Source organism: Nothoprocta perdicaria, unplaced genomic scaffold, assembly GCF_003342845.1.
Source record: "Nothoprocta perdicaria isolate Ctin4 unplaced genomic scaffold, notPer1 scaffold_296, whole genome shotgun sequence".
NCBI classification, from domain to species: domain Eukaryota; kingdom Metazoa; phylum Chordata; class Aves; order Tinamiformes; family Tinamidae; genus Nothoprocta; species Nothoprocta perdicaria.
Window position 1 is genome coordinate 633,539 of NW_020455528.1, and position 16,781 is coordinate 650,319.

Here is a 16,781-nt window from a genome sequence, read left to right on the forward strand (position 1 = left end):
CTGCGGGCCGGGGTCGGGGCCCGGGCCCGGCGCGTGCGGCGCGGCCCCGCCGTCGGGCGGCGGCGCCTCCATGTTCCGCTGGCTGGAGGTGCTGGAGAAGGAGTTCGACAAGGCCTTCGTGGACGTGGACCTGCTGCTGGGCGAGATCGACCCCGACCAGGCCGACATCACGTACGAGGGCCGCCAGAAGATGACGAGCCTCAGCTCGTGCTTCGCGCAGCTCTGCCACAAGGCGCAGACCGTGGCGCAGATCAACCACAAGCTGGAGGTGCGCGGGGCGAGCCGGGCCGGGCCGGGCCCTGCGGGGGGTCGGGAGCGCGAGGGGCCCCGCCGCCGAGCGCCCTGCGGCAGCCCGGCCTCGGGCCGCGCTCTCGTGTCCTCCTTCCGAGCGGCGCTGGCCGCGGGCCCGCGTGCCGCTGCGCACCGGGAGGGCCTTGATGGGTCTGCGTGCCTCCCGCCCGGGCTGCCCGGGGAGGCTGCGGGCCCTCCTGCTCTGGAGGGCTTCCCAACCCGCCCGCGTGCCGCCCTGTGCCCCCTGCTCTGGGTGGCCCTGCTGGAGCAGGGGGTTGGACGGGGGCGTCTCCAGAGGTCCCTGCCAACCTCAGCCATTCTGTGATTCCCTGAGCTAAAACCCGTTTTTTTCAGCATCTCTTACGGGGATATGCATTATGGAGCTCTAGTGGTTATTCTAGCAAATTTGGAATATGTAGAGGCAAGAGGGAGAAAAAAAATACTAGAAACCACAAAGATGCATCATTTTTAAGAGCTTCTGTGGACATGTAAACCACAGACATAAGTTATTTTGGTTCTCTCTTTGTTTTAAATACATATTCTCCTTGTCTGGAGAGAATGTATTTTTTTAAATACATATGCTCCTTCTCTAGAGGTCTTCAAAACCCACCTGGATACCACCCTGTGCCACATGCTGTAGGTGTCCCTGCTTGAGCAGGAAGGTTGGACTAGATGATCTCTAGAGGTCCCTTCCAACCTTGAACATTCTGTGATTCTGTGATATTCTAGTAACTGAAATCTTCAGATTGTAGCCTGCCCTTCCGCAGCGCTTTGCTGAAGGAAGTGAAGTAAGTAAAATGGCCTTGGTTTTGATTAGGTTCCTTCCGTGTATGAAGGAACTTTGCTGTCCTAAATAGCCCTAGTGTCTAGCTGGGAATCAAGGTATTTCATAGTAGAATGAAGGCTTCATTAGGCAATGAGCCCTGTTCCTTGTAGCCTTTATTTCAGCAGACACAGACTGGAGTGATGCAGCGAGTGTTCTTGTTGCTGCTAGGCTGTCATACACATTTTTAGTACTGGACTTGCATATGTAATAGCAAGCTCTGCTATGAGCTTAAATCCTAATTTACTAATCCTATAGAGCTGCGAGTTCCTGGTAGCTGATCAGTGCTTCTTGTGTATTCCATGGGCATGGTGCGTGTTTTGAATGGACTTGTCAAACAAATGGGTTTTCAGCTTATCTTAAGAGAATGGTGATGCATGGCAAGTTGCTCTCTGAAGAGTTGCTTCAAGCTTAAATATTTTGAAAGGAAGCAGCAAAACTGAGATGCTGAAAGAGATGTTGGTGGCCGACTAAAGTTGTCAGGGGTTGTAGGCATCTGTTAGCTGGAGGTCTGTGCCCCAGTCCTGAAGGGCTCCTTGGTGCTGCAAGCCCTGCTGCGAGTCTCTGTAGCGTCGTGAGAGTGTGTCCAACTGCGAGAAGTAATTCAATGTGGTGAAAATGGCGTTGAGAGCCTGGAGGGAGCAATTTGGAAGTGAGACAGAAAACCTCTTATTCTGTTAAATAGTTTTATTACAGATACATTGGTTAGGCCAGATACATATAAAGGACTTTTTTTATCATTTAAATAGACATTTATAGAGTTAAAGTATTGTCTTGAAGGCTGTTAATTTTAATCTCATCATTGAAGATGAAGTCTAAAATTAATCTTCAAGATCCATAAACTTGAAATGAAAACTACCAGTTAAAATCTGTAAAAGAACTTCTCTGTAGAGAATGAGGGTCTTGTCTTTTTGCATGCCTAGATGTCTAATCAAAAGTCTCTGTGTACAGAATGAATGATGCAGTTACAACTTTCAAAGAACTGACAAGGATTAGTACTGGAATTTGGGATATGATCAGTGGGTTTGCTGTTTTTTTTTTTTTAATAAAAAGTGCTGCATCTCTTATGATATTTAAAATAATAGTCATTTCTTAATAGCTCATAATTGAAATTTTATGAGCCTGTGCTCTTCATAGGAAAATTTTCCTCATGTTTGTAAAGTGTCATGAGCCAAAGTTTACTTAGGTAAAAACAGTTGCTCAAGCAATGCATTAGATTTTGAAAAATACTCCTTTTACTTGGATGAAAGCAATACTTTGACTTCCATGTGTTAGACTTTTAGCAGCGCTTTGAAGCTGAGACTTGCCTGCTGCAGTTACTTTTGCAAGCCACTGCCTTACTGAGTGGGTGACAATATTCCCCAAAGGGAAATCTGAGTAATAATAAAAAAATAACGTATATCATTCTCTTGATTGTGGGTTCTGAGTCATTTTTAGCAGAGCTCATGGATCGTGTTACAGCATTACTGGCAGAAAAACAGTTCAGACATTGCTTTCTGTTATCAGCTTAATGTGCATTCTCTACTTACATTTCTTATTAAGAAGCACAGTTTAGGAGTTTAGTTGGTGATGGGAAAAACTCCCACTTCTGGGATTTTGGTGCAAAAAATGCTTTGGCATGGTGTGTAATACCTACTGCTAATGAGAGAAAAGACCTAGGTAAAATGATGTGTTGAGGGTGCAGTTTTGTTTGGAAGGCACCTGAAGGTGCCCCAAGGCACAGTGAGCATGCAGATACATTTGCTTGTGCTCTGGAGTGGCAAGAAGTTGCAATCCTGCTACTGTGATGATAACATGTGCAGCGTTTAATTAAACTGAGGAGGAGGGGGACTTGTTTTCCTATTTTTCCTACTGGTTGCAGTAGGATAGAGTTAATTAAAGTTGATTGTTAAAGAGGAAAAACATGTTGGATGCAAGAGGCCACCACCTTCTCTAAGGTCAGCTTGATTTCCCTTGCATGGTGTAGAGCCCTTGGGAGAAGTGAGGGAGTGGATCTTGCGGGAGGGCAGTAGAGGCCTCTGGCTGTTAGAATGAAGGGAGTGACACCCCTTCTAAAGGGAGTTCTTGTGTCCTCCCTTCCTCCCTCCCTCCCTCATTCCCTCTAGGAAGGCATTATAAGTCAGCAGAGACAGACTGCAGGCAACATGTGAAATTTCAGGTTTAAGTTAGAGGAAGTTAGATTGCTAAGTCCAACATTGTTTCATTGATCATTTTGGAATGTGAAAGTTCTGTGTAATGCAGCTTTACAGAAGTAAAAGAAGTGGTCAGTCTGCCTCAGCTTTTGATGAAAGCTGGACTTGAGTTTAACTCCGGCCCTGTGGCACCCAGTTTAATTCTGCAGTTTCAAATGAGCCAGCTAGAAGGGGGTGCCTGGCTGAGCACTCTGGGTGTCTCGACCCAAGACAGCGGCTTAATCTGCTTTAATCCAATATAGATGCTGGAATGGAGCAAAACATTTAAGTGTTTGTTTAGGAAGCTGATCACCTATGTAGCTTTATATCCTTGATGAGCTTAGAATCAGTTAACGGGTTTATAGGAATGCACTCCTATATGGTGAGCTCTTCTTCAAGTAATTTGTTCATGTGTCAGCTAAAGCTGATGGGAACCTCCATCATATTATTCACCATTAAAAATGGACCTAGTTTAGTGTTTTCTTAGTAACAGGATCAAAGGAACTAGCTGATCTGTTTTCCTGATGATTTACTGGAAATGTTTCTGTCATAATGCAGATGTCCACCATCCTCCTGAGTCACTGACACCTTCTGGATACGGGCAAGGCTCGTTTGTCCCTTGGATTTACAGTTTCCCCAGCACAACTTCCTTGAGCTTCTTTGCCTGCGTGCGCTTGGCTTTGCCAGCTGGCCAAGGGGCAGCTCAGAACTGCACCTTGACTGCTTGTCCATCGGCTGCCAGCTTTGTGACCGGATTAAACAAACCGAGATCTGACTCTTCCCACTTTTCCCTCGGTGAAGGGAAGTACCCACTTACAAATTTGGTTCAGCCTGGAATACTCTGCGTAATGAACTCACAGCAGCAGGAGGGATGGGTAAAATAGGGAGAATTGTTGACATAGAGAGACCAAATGATTGCGCTGGACTGCCCTTCATGAGGAAACCCAGGAGAAAATGATGCAGAGTTAACCATTTTGGTGGCTTCTATTGCTTGTCTACTTCCTTCTGACGCCTTTAAACTTACAGTTGTTGGTATGTAGAGATACTGAAAAGCATATTGCTGTGTGCCTCAAAAACACTGATTTCACTTTGATAGAGATGATAGAGAAGGAACGGAGAAGGAATTATGGTGAATAATATTAGTGCCTTGCCCTCTTATTACTTGGGCTGATAACATGTCTTTCATTTTCAGCTCAGTCTTATTTTGAATCCTCCCATCTGGGCAATGGATAAATCTTAGATATTCTTTCACATCTAATTAACCCACGTACCACCTATAATCGTGTCCATAATGAAGAAGTTGTTGGCATGATAACTCAGAAAATAAAAGCTACTCCCAGAGCCAAAGTGGTTGTAATTTTTTGACAATACCCCCTCTCTTTTTGCCTCCGAGTGCAGTTTTCCTTGCTTTCAGTGATAAATTCATTGCATCTTGCCAACAGAGCTGGTTAGTTGTCTTCACCCCACTTTCTAAAACCTTGCAGTTCTTCATGTGCCTCCTCTCACGTTCTGGGCCTGAGAGACTGTGGTGCTGCCACCTTCTCATTCCTCATCCCAGGTATCCTTTCCAGCAGTGACTGTGAGAAATGGTTAACTTGGGCCTTCCACCTGCCATCTGGCTGCTTCCTACTGCACCAATACCTCCCTATTTGTACTCCTCCTTCACGTTGTGTTCATTCCTTATATTGAGATTACACATTGTCCAGGGCAGGGTCCATATTCTTTGTTCACTATATGTGCAGCACTTAACATAAGATCCTGGTTATGCATCTGAGATTTTAAATATAGGATTTTCAGTTAAATGTTTTATCACTCACCTTCCTATCAAACATGTACTAGTAGCTGGATGAGTCTTTCTGATTTTTTTTTTTCTGAGAGGTGAGACCACCAAATAAAGAGAGGATTAAATGTGCTATAGAATACTCCAAAGAGATCCCAGTGATGTTTACTTTTCTTTTAAGGCTCTAAGCTCCCTCTCTGTGTCTCAATTAAAAAAAAAAAAAAAAAAAAAAAAAAAAAAAAAAACCCAGAAAACCTGCAAAAGACTACATGACTATAAATGTAATCCATCCCTGCAATTAAACTGAATTTATTTTATATTGACGCCTTAAAGGGCATTTTTTTATTGCCACATCATTTGCATGAACATTACTCTTGGATACCTCATAGCTGCTTGAACAGGAAATAAGAATTGCTGTTTCCAGAATGGAAAGGCTTTCTGTCTGCTCTGTTTTGTCTACAGAAACTCTAATTCTTGCAATAATATTTTTGCTTTGCAGAGTATTTGTTTATTTGTTGCTTAGTGTCATGACTTCTTGTCTGTTGTCTTCTAAGGGAAAGAAAAACGTGCCAGTTTAAAATTCTCTTGCTATTTGAGTAAATTGAGTAAATATTTAGCCTATCGGAGCTATTTTTTCGGTAATAATGCTTTTGAATTGTTTGGAAGATGAAGCTGGAAGGTGTTTTGGTTGAGAAGATTTTTTTTGGTTCATTTGACCAGTATCTGTAATTTACTCAAACTGCAGACTTTCTTATTTAGTGATTAAAGGTAGTTTAATAATAGGCCAATGTCATGGTGATCTAAAGCAGCAGCTATTTCTGAAAAAGATGTTTACCAGTAATCTGCACAGTAATATGCTACATTAAATAAAAAAAAAAAAAATTTGTACTTTAGGGGAATAAAATCAGCTTGTATTTCCTGCCTCTGGACATGGGCAATTACTGCAAATTCAGAAGCTTTGTTGACTGCAAAATGATAATTCTTCTATTTGCCCTATTCTCCAGCGTTCTTGGTATTCAGAGTTGCATAATGTGGTGATATAATTTGTGTTTTTTATTCCTTGTCTATGGTTTTAGTTGCTGAAAAGCTACATAAATCTCTAATGCTGGATTAGTAGTAGAGAACTCAGTTATCTCTTCTGTTTTATCTCTTCTGGTTTATCCGGAAATAATACTTAGGGTTTAATGTATAGCATTAGTAATGCTGTTTCCTAAAGTAAGTAATTTCGCTAGATCAACCAGAGAGTTTTAAGTTTATGAGAATCTGAACTAAATTGCGGGTGCTTACTGAGTGCTATCTTAGGATCGTCTTACAAAAATAATATACTGCCTTGAATAATATCATTGAAATGTTTTAGGATTTAAAAAAATTATTCCTATACAATAGCATTTTAAAAATCATTTGCAGATGATTTGCTGAGCATTAGAATGATACCACATTTGTTGACTCTTAGGGGTATGAGCTTTGTGTGGAGTGTAACTTGCCATGTGCCAAGGCAATAATTAAATGTATTTGTTGTGTATTTTCTGGGGGAAATAATGTGGTCCTGTCTGTCTTTGGGTATTCATAATGTAGAATATTTTTGTCTTGCAAACCCCTTCATGAAAATTCTTTGGTTTGAACTTGTGTAAAATTACCTTGAGAGGAAAAGCCCAGTCAGCTCCTCTGTGTCAATCTAGAAACAGTTTAACAACAAAAATGATTACTCTGTTAATAGTATATTAGAAAAGGAACAGCAGGGTGCTTTTCGGAACTTAACATACTGCTACTTTAGCGTCAGTCATTAATTATAGAATAAAAATCTTATGCAGTTTTCATACAGCTATATCTTATAATATTGTTTTGTGTGTGTGTAAAATAATTTCTACTGCATTTCACTTTATCTACTAAATCTACATTTCACAGGTGTTTGAAAGTTAAAATGAATGTTTGTCTGTTTACAGCTTCCTTCTGGGTGCTGCTCTGATTGAACCAGGAAGTTACTAAAAGGATGTGGCAAAATTAAACATAAAACCCTGCCCCAAGCCCAGCCCCTCATTATTCTCTGTGAAAATTTATGTTCTACAGTGTGGTGGCATTTCCCAGACTCTCCTGGCAGGGCAGTAAACAGTCTCCTGTGCTGGAGGTTCGTGGCTCCTGCCGCAAGCCTGGCAGACTGCGGAGCCGTCCTGGGTGACCTTTGCAGCGTGACACAGCATCTCTCCCTCAGCAGCCTGCCTGTACCCCCCAAACGTGCCAGCCAGAGCGGGGGCCTGGGAACCCCTCGCTCATCCTTGCTGCATCCGCATGCTTGGGAACGTTCCCGGCTCTGACACCACTGCCTCCTGTGGGAGCCCTGCGTGGCGTGGAGTGAACGGGCCCCTCCGTGGTTCCCGCTCGGCCTGCGCCTTCCCTCCGTTCGCCTGCTCCCCGCCGGGGTTGCACTCAGTGTTTTCCAGCTCTGCATGTGGGGCTGTTGATTTTTCTGGCCAGCTTTTCGTATGATTCTCTTAGAACACAATGAAGAGAATTATAGATAAGGAACGATGCTAGGAGGAGTATTATAAAGGGCTGTTGTTACTTGTCGTGTATAAAATATCTTACAGTGTGAGACATGGCTATCTTGGTGGCTGTATCACAGTGCATTAGAGAGCTAGATAAGCTGGCCGAGCTGCAAAACGTGGAACTTCTGTGAAATAATACAAAGATTTAGAATCAGCCTTCACAGAAGTAGGTCACAAGGTTTGATATCTGCACTTCCTTCTGGGTACAGCTGCTTTGTTTACATCTGTTTCTGCAGTGTGTTTATGAGCTTTTATAAGATGTAAATAGATTATTTCTGTGCTGCACACGCAGTTGCATGTGCATTTCTGTAGCGTGCACGCTTTCTGAAACAATAGGATTTTTAAATATTGGGTCTCATACAGATTTTTATTTTCCTTTGAATTGGACGGTCTCATTTTGTCTGTCCGTTGATGCTCGCAGAGCATCACTCGGGCTGCAAACTGATAGGGCATCATTCTCACCACTTGGCAGCCTGCACAGAGAAACACGTGTTGTGAGGCCCAGCCACCGGTGTGTTCCCATAGACAAGACCTACGGGTCTCAGTGACGTGCTCCATACTGTGTCGTTGCCCCTTGTGCTGTTGTATCTTTTAACTATCTAAGTTCAGTTTTGGATCCTGGTTCGCTGCAGAAGGGGGTTTCCGCTGCAGAGTTGTGTGGGGCTTGCAGGTTACTCGAGTTTTCTGGTCGCCCGAGAAGTCGGGAAGAGGAAGTTTGCGCAGGCTGTTCTAGGGCACGAGTTGAATGCCCGGCAGGTCTGTCCAGGCCCCGTCAGAGCAGGTGGAGAGGGATGGAGGCTCCTGCTCCGTGCCCTGGGAGGGGGGCCCAAAGCCAGGCGAGCTCCTTGGCGGGGATTTTTTCATGCTGGTTCCCAGGGCATTTGGTGAGGAGGACAAGCTGGGGGAGATAAAGGAGATCCTCCTTCTTGGCAGCAGAGAGCTGGACATGGACTTGACCTGTCTCATCCAGCTGCACTCTAATTTGGGTGCGTCTGAGAGCTTCTGTCTGCTGATTATGCTGGAAGCTTAGGCAAGCTGTTCATCTAAATTAGTTACCTAAAGTTAGACCCAGTAAGTACTTCCCGCTGGTACTCAAATCCTTCTTGCTTTTTTTACTGTTACAAATCTTTTTAAGCAGTGCTTTACTTAACTGAATGGTGGAGTGTTGGCTTGCAATTTGATGTTCATTGTGAAAATCCATTTGTATAATGTTATGAAAATATCAAACATACACTGCTTCCACGTGAAAGACGTCTGAAGAATCGGTGACTTCTCCTTTTTGCTTTTAACTTGCTTTGAAGGAGAAAAAAAAAAAAAAAAGGCCCCGGAGATCTTCTTTGTTTCCTTGTATGAGCACCAGTCTTCAAAGCTGGTGTAAATGTAATTTATCTTAATGCTGCTTGAAATTAAGGATAATAAGTAGCCTGGTAAATGTGTTTGGAATTGGTCTTTTGTTTCGGATAGAAACACTGCCTGTAAACAGTATTTGAAATGTTTCATAACCATTTTTAGAGTTAACAGCTGTCTCTGCTTCTGTACAGGCACATTTTCAGTGATGTTTTAAATCTGGGTTGTCCAGTTCATCGACTGTTGCAGTTAAACTGATGATACTTGTAAACTGACTTATTTCAGAATTTGCTTAATTATTGTAGTACCAAAAAAAAAATGTTTTAAATTGAATTTGCATTGCTCTGGTTATAAACACTATTGTAGATTAAATGCAGTTGCCCTGGTTTAGAGTGGACATGAGCCCTGTTGCCTGCATTGTGAAAAATCTGGCTGCTGCTGTTTTCAGCAGTACGATTGCTTGATGCTGTGTTTGTGGGTGAATAAACGTGGCAGGAGTTAGGGAGGAGAAAGATCTCTTAAGTGATGCCATCTTTAAGCAGGGCTGCAGAGTAAGCGGAGGCAGAGTGTGCTTGTGTCTCCATTAACACTGTGTTGTATGTATGTTCCAATAGAAAAAGTTAACTGTGTATCACGGGTCTGACGACCCCATTTTAATCATTGCTCTAATTACTATCCTGCATTATGTCTTCCAGGCCCAGTTAGTAGATCTGAAGTCTGAACTGACAGAAACTCAGGCCGAGAAAGCCGTGCTGGAAAAAGAAGTGCACGATCAGCTTCTGCAGCTGCATGCTGTGCAGCTGCAGCTGCACGCCAAGACCGGTCAGAGCCTGGACTCGGGGGCCATCAAGGCGAAGCTGGTGAGTCTGGCACACTGAGGAGAGGCTTCTGCAGTGCTTTCTCCTTTTCTTCACAAAGTTCTTTCTTGGAAGGTGCAAATAGACTGACTGCAAATGTTAACATCCAGAAGGTTGGAAGGAATTCACTTTTTACTTAGTAAAAACTGGTTTTCTTAGTAAGCTTGAAGGATTAAAAAATATTTTGATACTTCAGATTTTTTTACAGAGAATGAAATTAAAAGAAATAGCTTCTAATATAAAAATACAACAAAATTTCTATGTATCATAAAAGCAGCCTAAAATAAGATCAGCCTATGGTAACAGTAGTCCGATAGGACTGTGATTGTTTTCCCATAGGTAGAGAAGGTAGGTGGTGTCACACTCCCCTCTTTTGTCTGACTTTTTGCTCAGAATGCTGCAGATCCATCTGCTGCCTATGCACTCTCCTGTCTGTTTCTGCATTCAACAGGCTGTCGTAAATATCGTGACAGACCAGTGCTGATGCACTGGAGTGGTTCTGAGAAGCATGAGGTTCTTATAAAACCCACCAGCAGTAGCCAATGTATAGATGTCTGTGCAAGGGATTGCAATTGACTGGTGACCACAATGTGATCAACTGCCTCCGTACTAGACGCAACACAGTTTCATGCTGTAGCATGGGAATATTTTTAAATAGAAAAGCAAAGTAATTCTGTATACATTGTGGTTTCTGACTGTAGGAATAACTCAAAGTCTTGGTGTCTGGCCACTTTTTAATTTTTTTCACAGATTTTTCTAAATAGCTAATCCCAGCATACATGTAACATGCAGTTAGTTGCCTCTGTCTTGTTACTTAACGCCCGCTGAAACAGTACTAGCTTGTAAAAGCTTACAGGTTATCTGTGCTGATCGCTGATTAGCAGACTAACCTGAATCCTCCCTGTCTCAGATCCAAAAGCTACAGTTGAACTAGAGCATGTCTTTTAAATATACAATATTCAGGAGCACTTATATCAGCATACATGCTGCAAAGTGAAGTTAGAACTGGTATCATTGAAACTACTATATAGAAATGTTATTAACTATATATATGTATATTTTAAAAATAACTAATGCAAAAAAAAAACCTGAGCTGTAAGTAAATAAAAAAAAAAATCCAGTGTTGAGCTGTTGGCAACAGAAAATCTCTGAGGACAAGAAGAGATGGTATCAACAGAAATTGTGATGGAAAAACAATGTTCTGTACTAGTTAACTTCCTGTTTCTTTTTAATTACAACCACTCTTCTGTTACATGTAGCTTCTTAATATAAACCTACACTTTGTCAGTTGTGAAATAGTGCACAGTGGTAAACTAAGATATTTTTCAAAATATTTCAGGTTGCTAGCAGTTGATGACATCATGTAGTTTAGTTTGAATCCCTTTTTAGAGGTGATATATTTGCTTAGTCCAGGCATGATAATGTGACTTTCTTTGTAAGAATATGAAGTCACCTGGTTGAAATTTTCTTTTGTTTTATGATTTACCAATGTTTTGGCTACCTTTCCCCATCCCTTCCGACACTGTTATGATACATGTCCTGTTATCCTTTCTGAAAGTAGATAATCCATAAGCAAATGTTATATTATAGACTATATTTTTATGATCCTTTCAGAAAATTGTTATATACACTATTTATCCATCAGTTAAACCCTTTGTTTTAAATTTAGGAGAGCCAAAGGCAAATGCATTCTTTAGTTTGAAATAGATTTTTTTTTTCTTTTCAGTAAAATACTGTAATGCTTTTCATGTTATCTCATTATTCTTCGTAGTGATTTCAAGTATTTGGCGGGGGAGGAAATAATCTTAACCTAGGTTAAGATTTCTAATAATTTCCATTTCAAAGTACCCAAATTGCTACTCGGTGTGATTGCAGTAGTGTGCTTATATATATATATATATATATATATATATATTTTAATTTCCAGTAAAGACATGCTGATACATTTCTTTCAGAATTCGTGTTATTGCTTTTTCTTAAAGTTCCCACTGCCTGCTTCTCTAATTATGAAACTCTCTTCTGTCTTAAGTCTGTCCTTTCTGTGGAAGAAATGGTAAGTAGGCTGATTGCTTTTATTTGTGTTTAAAACAGTGCTTTGTTTTGTGTAGCAACTTACCTGTGTTGGCCTTAGAAAGTGGCAAAACAGATCTGTCTTGTTCAGTCTTCTTGAAAGTAGACATGATGGTGTGTGAAGATTTTTTTTTGTTCATTGTTCTGTTCTGTTAGTCTTAATAGTGTTTGTAAGTCTATATTTGTTTATTACTGGCAACTTGACATTCTGAAAGATTGTTCTTGTTACCTCTCAAAAAAATTCATCTTTTTTACAATTTATAAAACATAAATAGCGTACACACCTAGCAGTGCAATATGCATTATTTTGTCACACTTTATCTCTTTTTTTTTTGTGAAACTTTCCTTATGTAAAGGGTGCTATATGACATTTGGTTGCCTGAGCAAATATCCCAAATCAAATCATTTTTATGGGGAAAGAGGTTGTAATTCTTCTCTCAAGTTATGTTTCAGATACAGCTCATGTATCTCCCAGGCTTTGTTTCTGAGTAGAAAACTGGTAACTCATAATTTATGTGCAGAGACATTATAAAGTTTTACTTTATGACTTTTTCATTCGGCAACTAAAGCACAAAAAATCCATTGAGAGAAAATGGAATGTTGAGTCTCAATATTATACCTTTATACAGCTACTTTAATTCTATCTTTTTATGTTTGTCAAATCAAAGATGCTCTAAAAGAGATTATTTAAACGGTCAATGGGCCTATAATATTTAGAGCTACTTGATGCAGAGTTTGCAACGTGTATATAACTAATGCAAGTGTTACAGGAACACTGTGTCTGTATGGACTGCCCAGCTACTGTAAAACTAGTTTTATTTATGAACTGTGACCCTTCTAACAGCTCAAGTATTTGGCAGAGGCAATCCAGTGTTTTGGCATTCCTGAATTTTTGTAATTGCCCTCTGACTGATGGCAGATGTGAGTTCAAACAGCCCCAGACCATGATTGCAGTGGTGAGACTTGGGTTTTTAAAATGTAGATTACCTCAAATTCTTGGCTTATGAGTGTGTACTGCAGTTCAAAAGAGGATTTATTGCAAATTTTGTCTTGATATTGGGACAGAGCAGACGCGGCTTTCTGTGCCAGGTTTTCTGATGTGCTCCGTGGTCAAATCTGGCCTGCAGCTGGTCAGTGCAGGAGCAGCAGGAGATGAAATGGTAGTGATTTCAGACAATCTGAATGCTGCTCCCCCTGAGCAGTATGTTGGGCAATTCTTGGCCACTATGTGCAACTGTTTAATACAGCCCATCTGACCTGATACAAATATTTCAGAGCTAAAGTCCATCAAATTCAGAATTCTTTTGCTGGCAAATATCTACAAATGTCTACCTACATATTACGAAAATATGTCTCTTGGGAGGGTAGGACCAATCTAGCTTGAATTCTCATATATACCAGCCATGTTCATGGTTTCATTTAGAGGTCTGGAAAAGTGAAGAAGTGTCTTCACAATTTGTTAACAGATTTGTCTTGCCAATTCTGCAGAATTTTTCATCTTTGCCCTGTTGTTAAGTCGCATCTCCTGGTTTTATTTGTCTCTATCCTTCTATATCTTATGTCTTTATCCTATCTATATCCTATTAATATCTGTCTATAGATATCCTATCTATATTCTTCTGTGCCTATGTACCATCTATATTTATAGACCTATTTGTCTATATTCTATACCTTTACTGTTTTTCCGGTTTGCTGTGTTTTTCCCTACTACTCTTTCAAAAAAAAAAAGATATTGAAAAATAATAAAAAAAAAATCAAGCTCTTCTCAAAAGTAGATTTTGCTGAATAATATGCATATTCTACTTAGGGTATTAGTACTTACTACTAAATACTAGTACTTACTACTAGTACTGGGTATTAGGAAAGATAATGTACAGGAGATTTTCTCTACATCTAGAATTGACCACTAGGGAAGTAACTTGCATTTCCTTATTTCCTTTTTTTTCCTTTTTTTTTTCCTCCATGAGAAAAGCAGGGAGATTTGTCCTTTTTTTTTTTTTTTTTTTTTTTTTTTTTTTAGGAAAACAGTTGTCATTTTATAGACATACAAACTTGTTGAATGTTTCACTGACAACTGCTCATGTTAAAAATAAGTTAAAAGTAATTTTAAAAGAATTTTGATTACCTCAAAGTATTCTATAGCTTCATAGTTTCTTTCTTATCTTTAAGATAATCTCTGTAATTCTAGTAATGTCTCGTTTGAGCACAGGTAAAGGTAGGGATGGTATTTCGCTTGCTTGAATTTTGCACGTGGCAGGAAGAGGCACTGCCGTTACTGTCTGTCCCCTGGTTAGGAACCGATATATGTATTTTTTGCCAAGGAGTCATAAGCACGATAAAAATAAAGTTGCGAGCAAAGTGTTTTCTGCAAGACGTGCTCTCCCCAGGGGAGTTAAAGCCTCTGGCTTCCGTCCTCCCTGGCTACCAAATAACTCCACGTCTATTTCATGGTGACTGTTTCAACACATTTCTTCCCAGTCAAAGCCAGACTAGTCACAAGTCTGGTATTTCCAGGACTATTTGGATCCTTTCAGAATGAAGCAAGCCTAAAACCCACATCCCTTATCCCCCCCTGTTTCCCTGGATGAGCACTCTGAACACTAGGCTCCTTTGGCAGTGGAGGATCGAATGTCCATTGAACAGGAGTGAGCTCTGCTCTGTTAAGAATACCTCTGCTGAGAAGATGCACTTTGGCTGCTGGTCAGTGCAAGGCTTGAGCATTAAGTAAGATGGTTATTACATGTAATAGTTTTTGAATGTTTGAGATATTCTTCCCTCTCCCTCATGGCCAGTTCCAAAACTCACAATCTGTGAGTGACAATGCCATTTCATAAGAATAAATATGTTTATTTGGATTATGAAGATTACATCTCCTTTCCTTATGACATTTAAGCCTTATTGTGCTACGAATTCACGTTTCGGTGACAGATGTCTAGTTCTACTTGGGCAACCTCCTGTGAACTGTAAATTTCTCCAAGCATGTCTGTTGACATCCCCTAGTTTAACACAAGTAAGGATGGTGATGGAGGAGCCAGCAGTGATCTTCCAGTGAGCCGGTCTAAATGCACTGGTAAAGGTGGATGCAGAATGGTTTATGTGGAAGTAGTTGCTTCTGCACCTTTCTGAAAGGGCACGTCCTGTGGCTGATGCTCTGAGTCACGCTGGGTATATATGGGTGGAAGAATATGTCCCATATTACTCCTGTTGCAAATCAAACTCCAACAATATCCAAAGCTAAAAGATATGGCCACCAATTTCAAGTGATTAGTTACCTTTGTCTGTCTCATATTCTTGAAGATGTTGTGTTTTTGTGTTTTGAAAAAAACAAATTGTACAAAGTATTTGAACGCCAATGTGTTTCTTTGTGTGTAGTAATATATTTTGGGTTTAATTATTTTAAAACCTAATAAGGTATTATAAGATCTTTGCTCTAGGAGTCTTTGAGATTTGTTTTGTATATAGGTAAGACTTTCATGAGCAAAATTTATTGAATTAAATGTCTAGCTCCCACTGCCTTTCAGTGAGACTGGGCACTTACTTAATAATCTTCTAGAGATTCTCCTTCTCAGTTAATTTGAGAGGGAGGGAGGAAAGGCAAAAAAAAAAAAAAAAAAAATTGTTTTTGATGAGACGAGTAATTTAAATTTTGAGAGTCCTGTGGCTTGTTATAAAATGCCCTTATCATAAAGGAAGTATAATATTTGTGTCTTGATACCACAGTTCCTGTAGTCAGAGTTATTTTATGCTTGTGTGCAGAAACTGTAAGTGTTCTTTCATTAACAACTTCAGTGAAAATTTTTCAACATTTTTTAAAAATTTTTTTTTTCTAAAGGAAAGAGAACTTGAAGCTAACAAGAAAGAGAAAGTGAAAGAAGCTCAGCTGGAAGCTGAAGTGAAGTTGCTGAGGAAGGAAAACGAAGCGCTTCGTCGACACATAGCAGTGCTTCAGGCAGAGGTTTACGGGGCAAGGTTGGCAGCCAAGTACTTGGATAAGGAGCTAGCTGGAAGGTGTGTAAAGGCAATTTGTGTATCTAGCAGGGCTTCTTTCTCTCTTTTGTTGGTAAAGGCATTCTTTTATACTGCGTATAAAAGTAGTAGAGCAAAACATGAGTCCTCATCCATACCAAGTATTTTTTGACACCACGGAAGTCTCGGCAGTGCATATACAAGTCGCAACTTGGAAGAGTTGGATATAAACATCTGTAGATTTTTGACCTATTATTGATTATAAGCCAAGCTTTTCCTTGTTCACTCTTTTTGTATCTGCAGCCTGCATCTTCTAGTAGCATCTGTTAAGTTTTCTTTTTCCCTTGGCTTTGGACTGACCATGTTGATAGATGCACTGTTGTCACCTTAGGGTTTAATAGTCATGCGTTCTCTTAGTTATCTTTACAAATTTTAAAAGACTTAAGTTTTCACTGAATAATCCTGTTAGAAAGGCTTCATTACTGCATTTTTTTTAGGATGGGTTATTTGTGGTTGCTTTCTAATCCTCTGTAGTCTGTAGCTTTTAAAATTGTTAGGAGATGTGCAGAGATGAGAAAAGCGTGCAGAGATGAGAAACTCTGCAGTATGTATGTCACATCATATCCTTTACAGACTGTAATAGATACAGACTATGATAACTGCTATAGCTGTGACATGATTAACTGTGGTAATTGGCGATGGGCAAGTTGACCTTGACAGGTCAACTGAGGGCTGTGCTGCCATCCAGAGGGACCTGGACAGACTGGAGGACTGGGCGGCGAGAAACCTCATGAGGTTCAACAGGGGCAAGTGCAAGGTCCTGCACTTGGGGAGGAATAACCCTGGACACCAGTACAGATTAGGGGTGGACCTGCTGGAGAGCAGTCCCGCAGAGAGGGACCTGGGTGTCATGGTGGACGACAAGTTGACCAT

The 16,781-nt window shown here is 40.7% G+C and overlaps 1 protein-coding gene across 1 annotated transcript in view; it reads left to right on the forward strand.

The window, feature by feature from the left end:
* Position 1: 1 nt before the first annotated feature.
* The window catches only part of GOPC (golgi associated PDZ and coiled-coil motif containing), a gene marked incomplete at its 5' end in the record, with an annotated part of 22,369 nt that continues 5,589 nt past the window's right edge, over positions 2 to 16,781 (forward strand). Inside the window, 3 exons of the mRNA XM_026041842.1 lie at positions 2 to 268; positions 9,651 to 9,815; positions 15,715 to 15,890. Coding sequence (XP_025897627.1) covers positions 2 to 268; positions 9,651 to 9,815; positions 15,715 to 15,890 — 608 coding nt within the window. The remainder of the gene's footprint in view (positions 269 to 9,650; positions 9,816 to 15,714; positions 15,891 to 16,781) is intronic.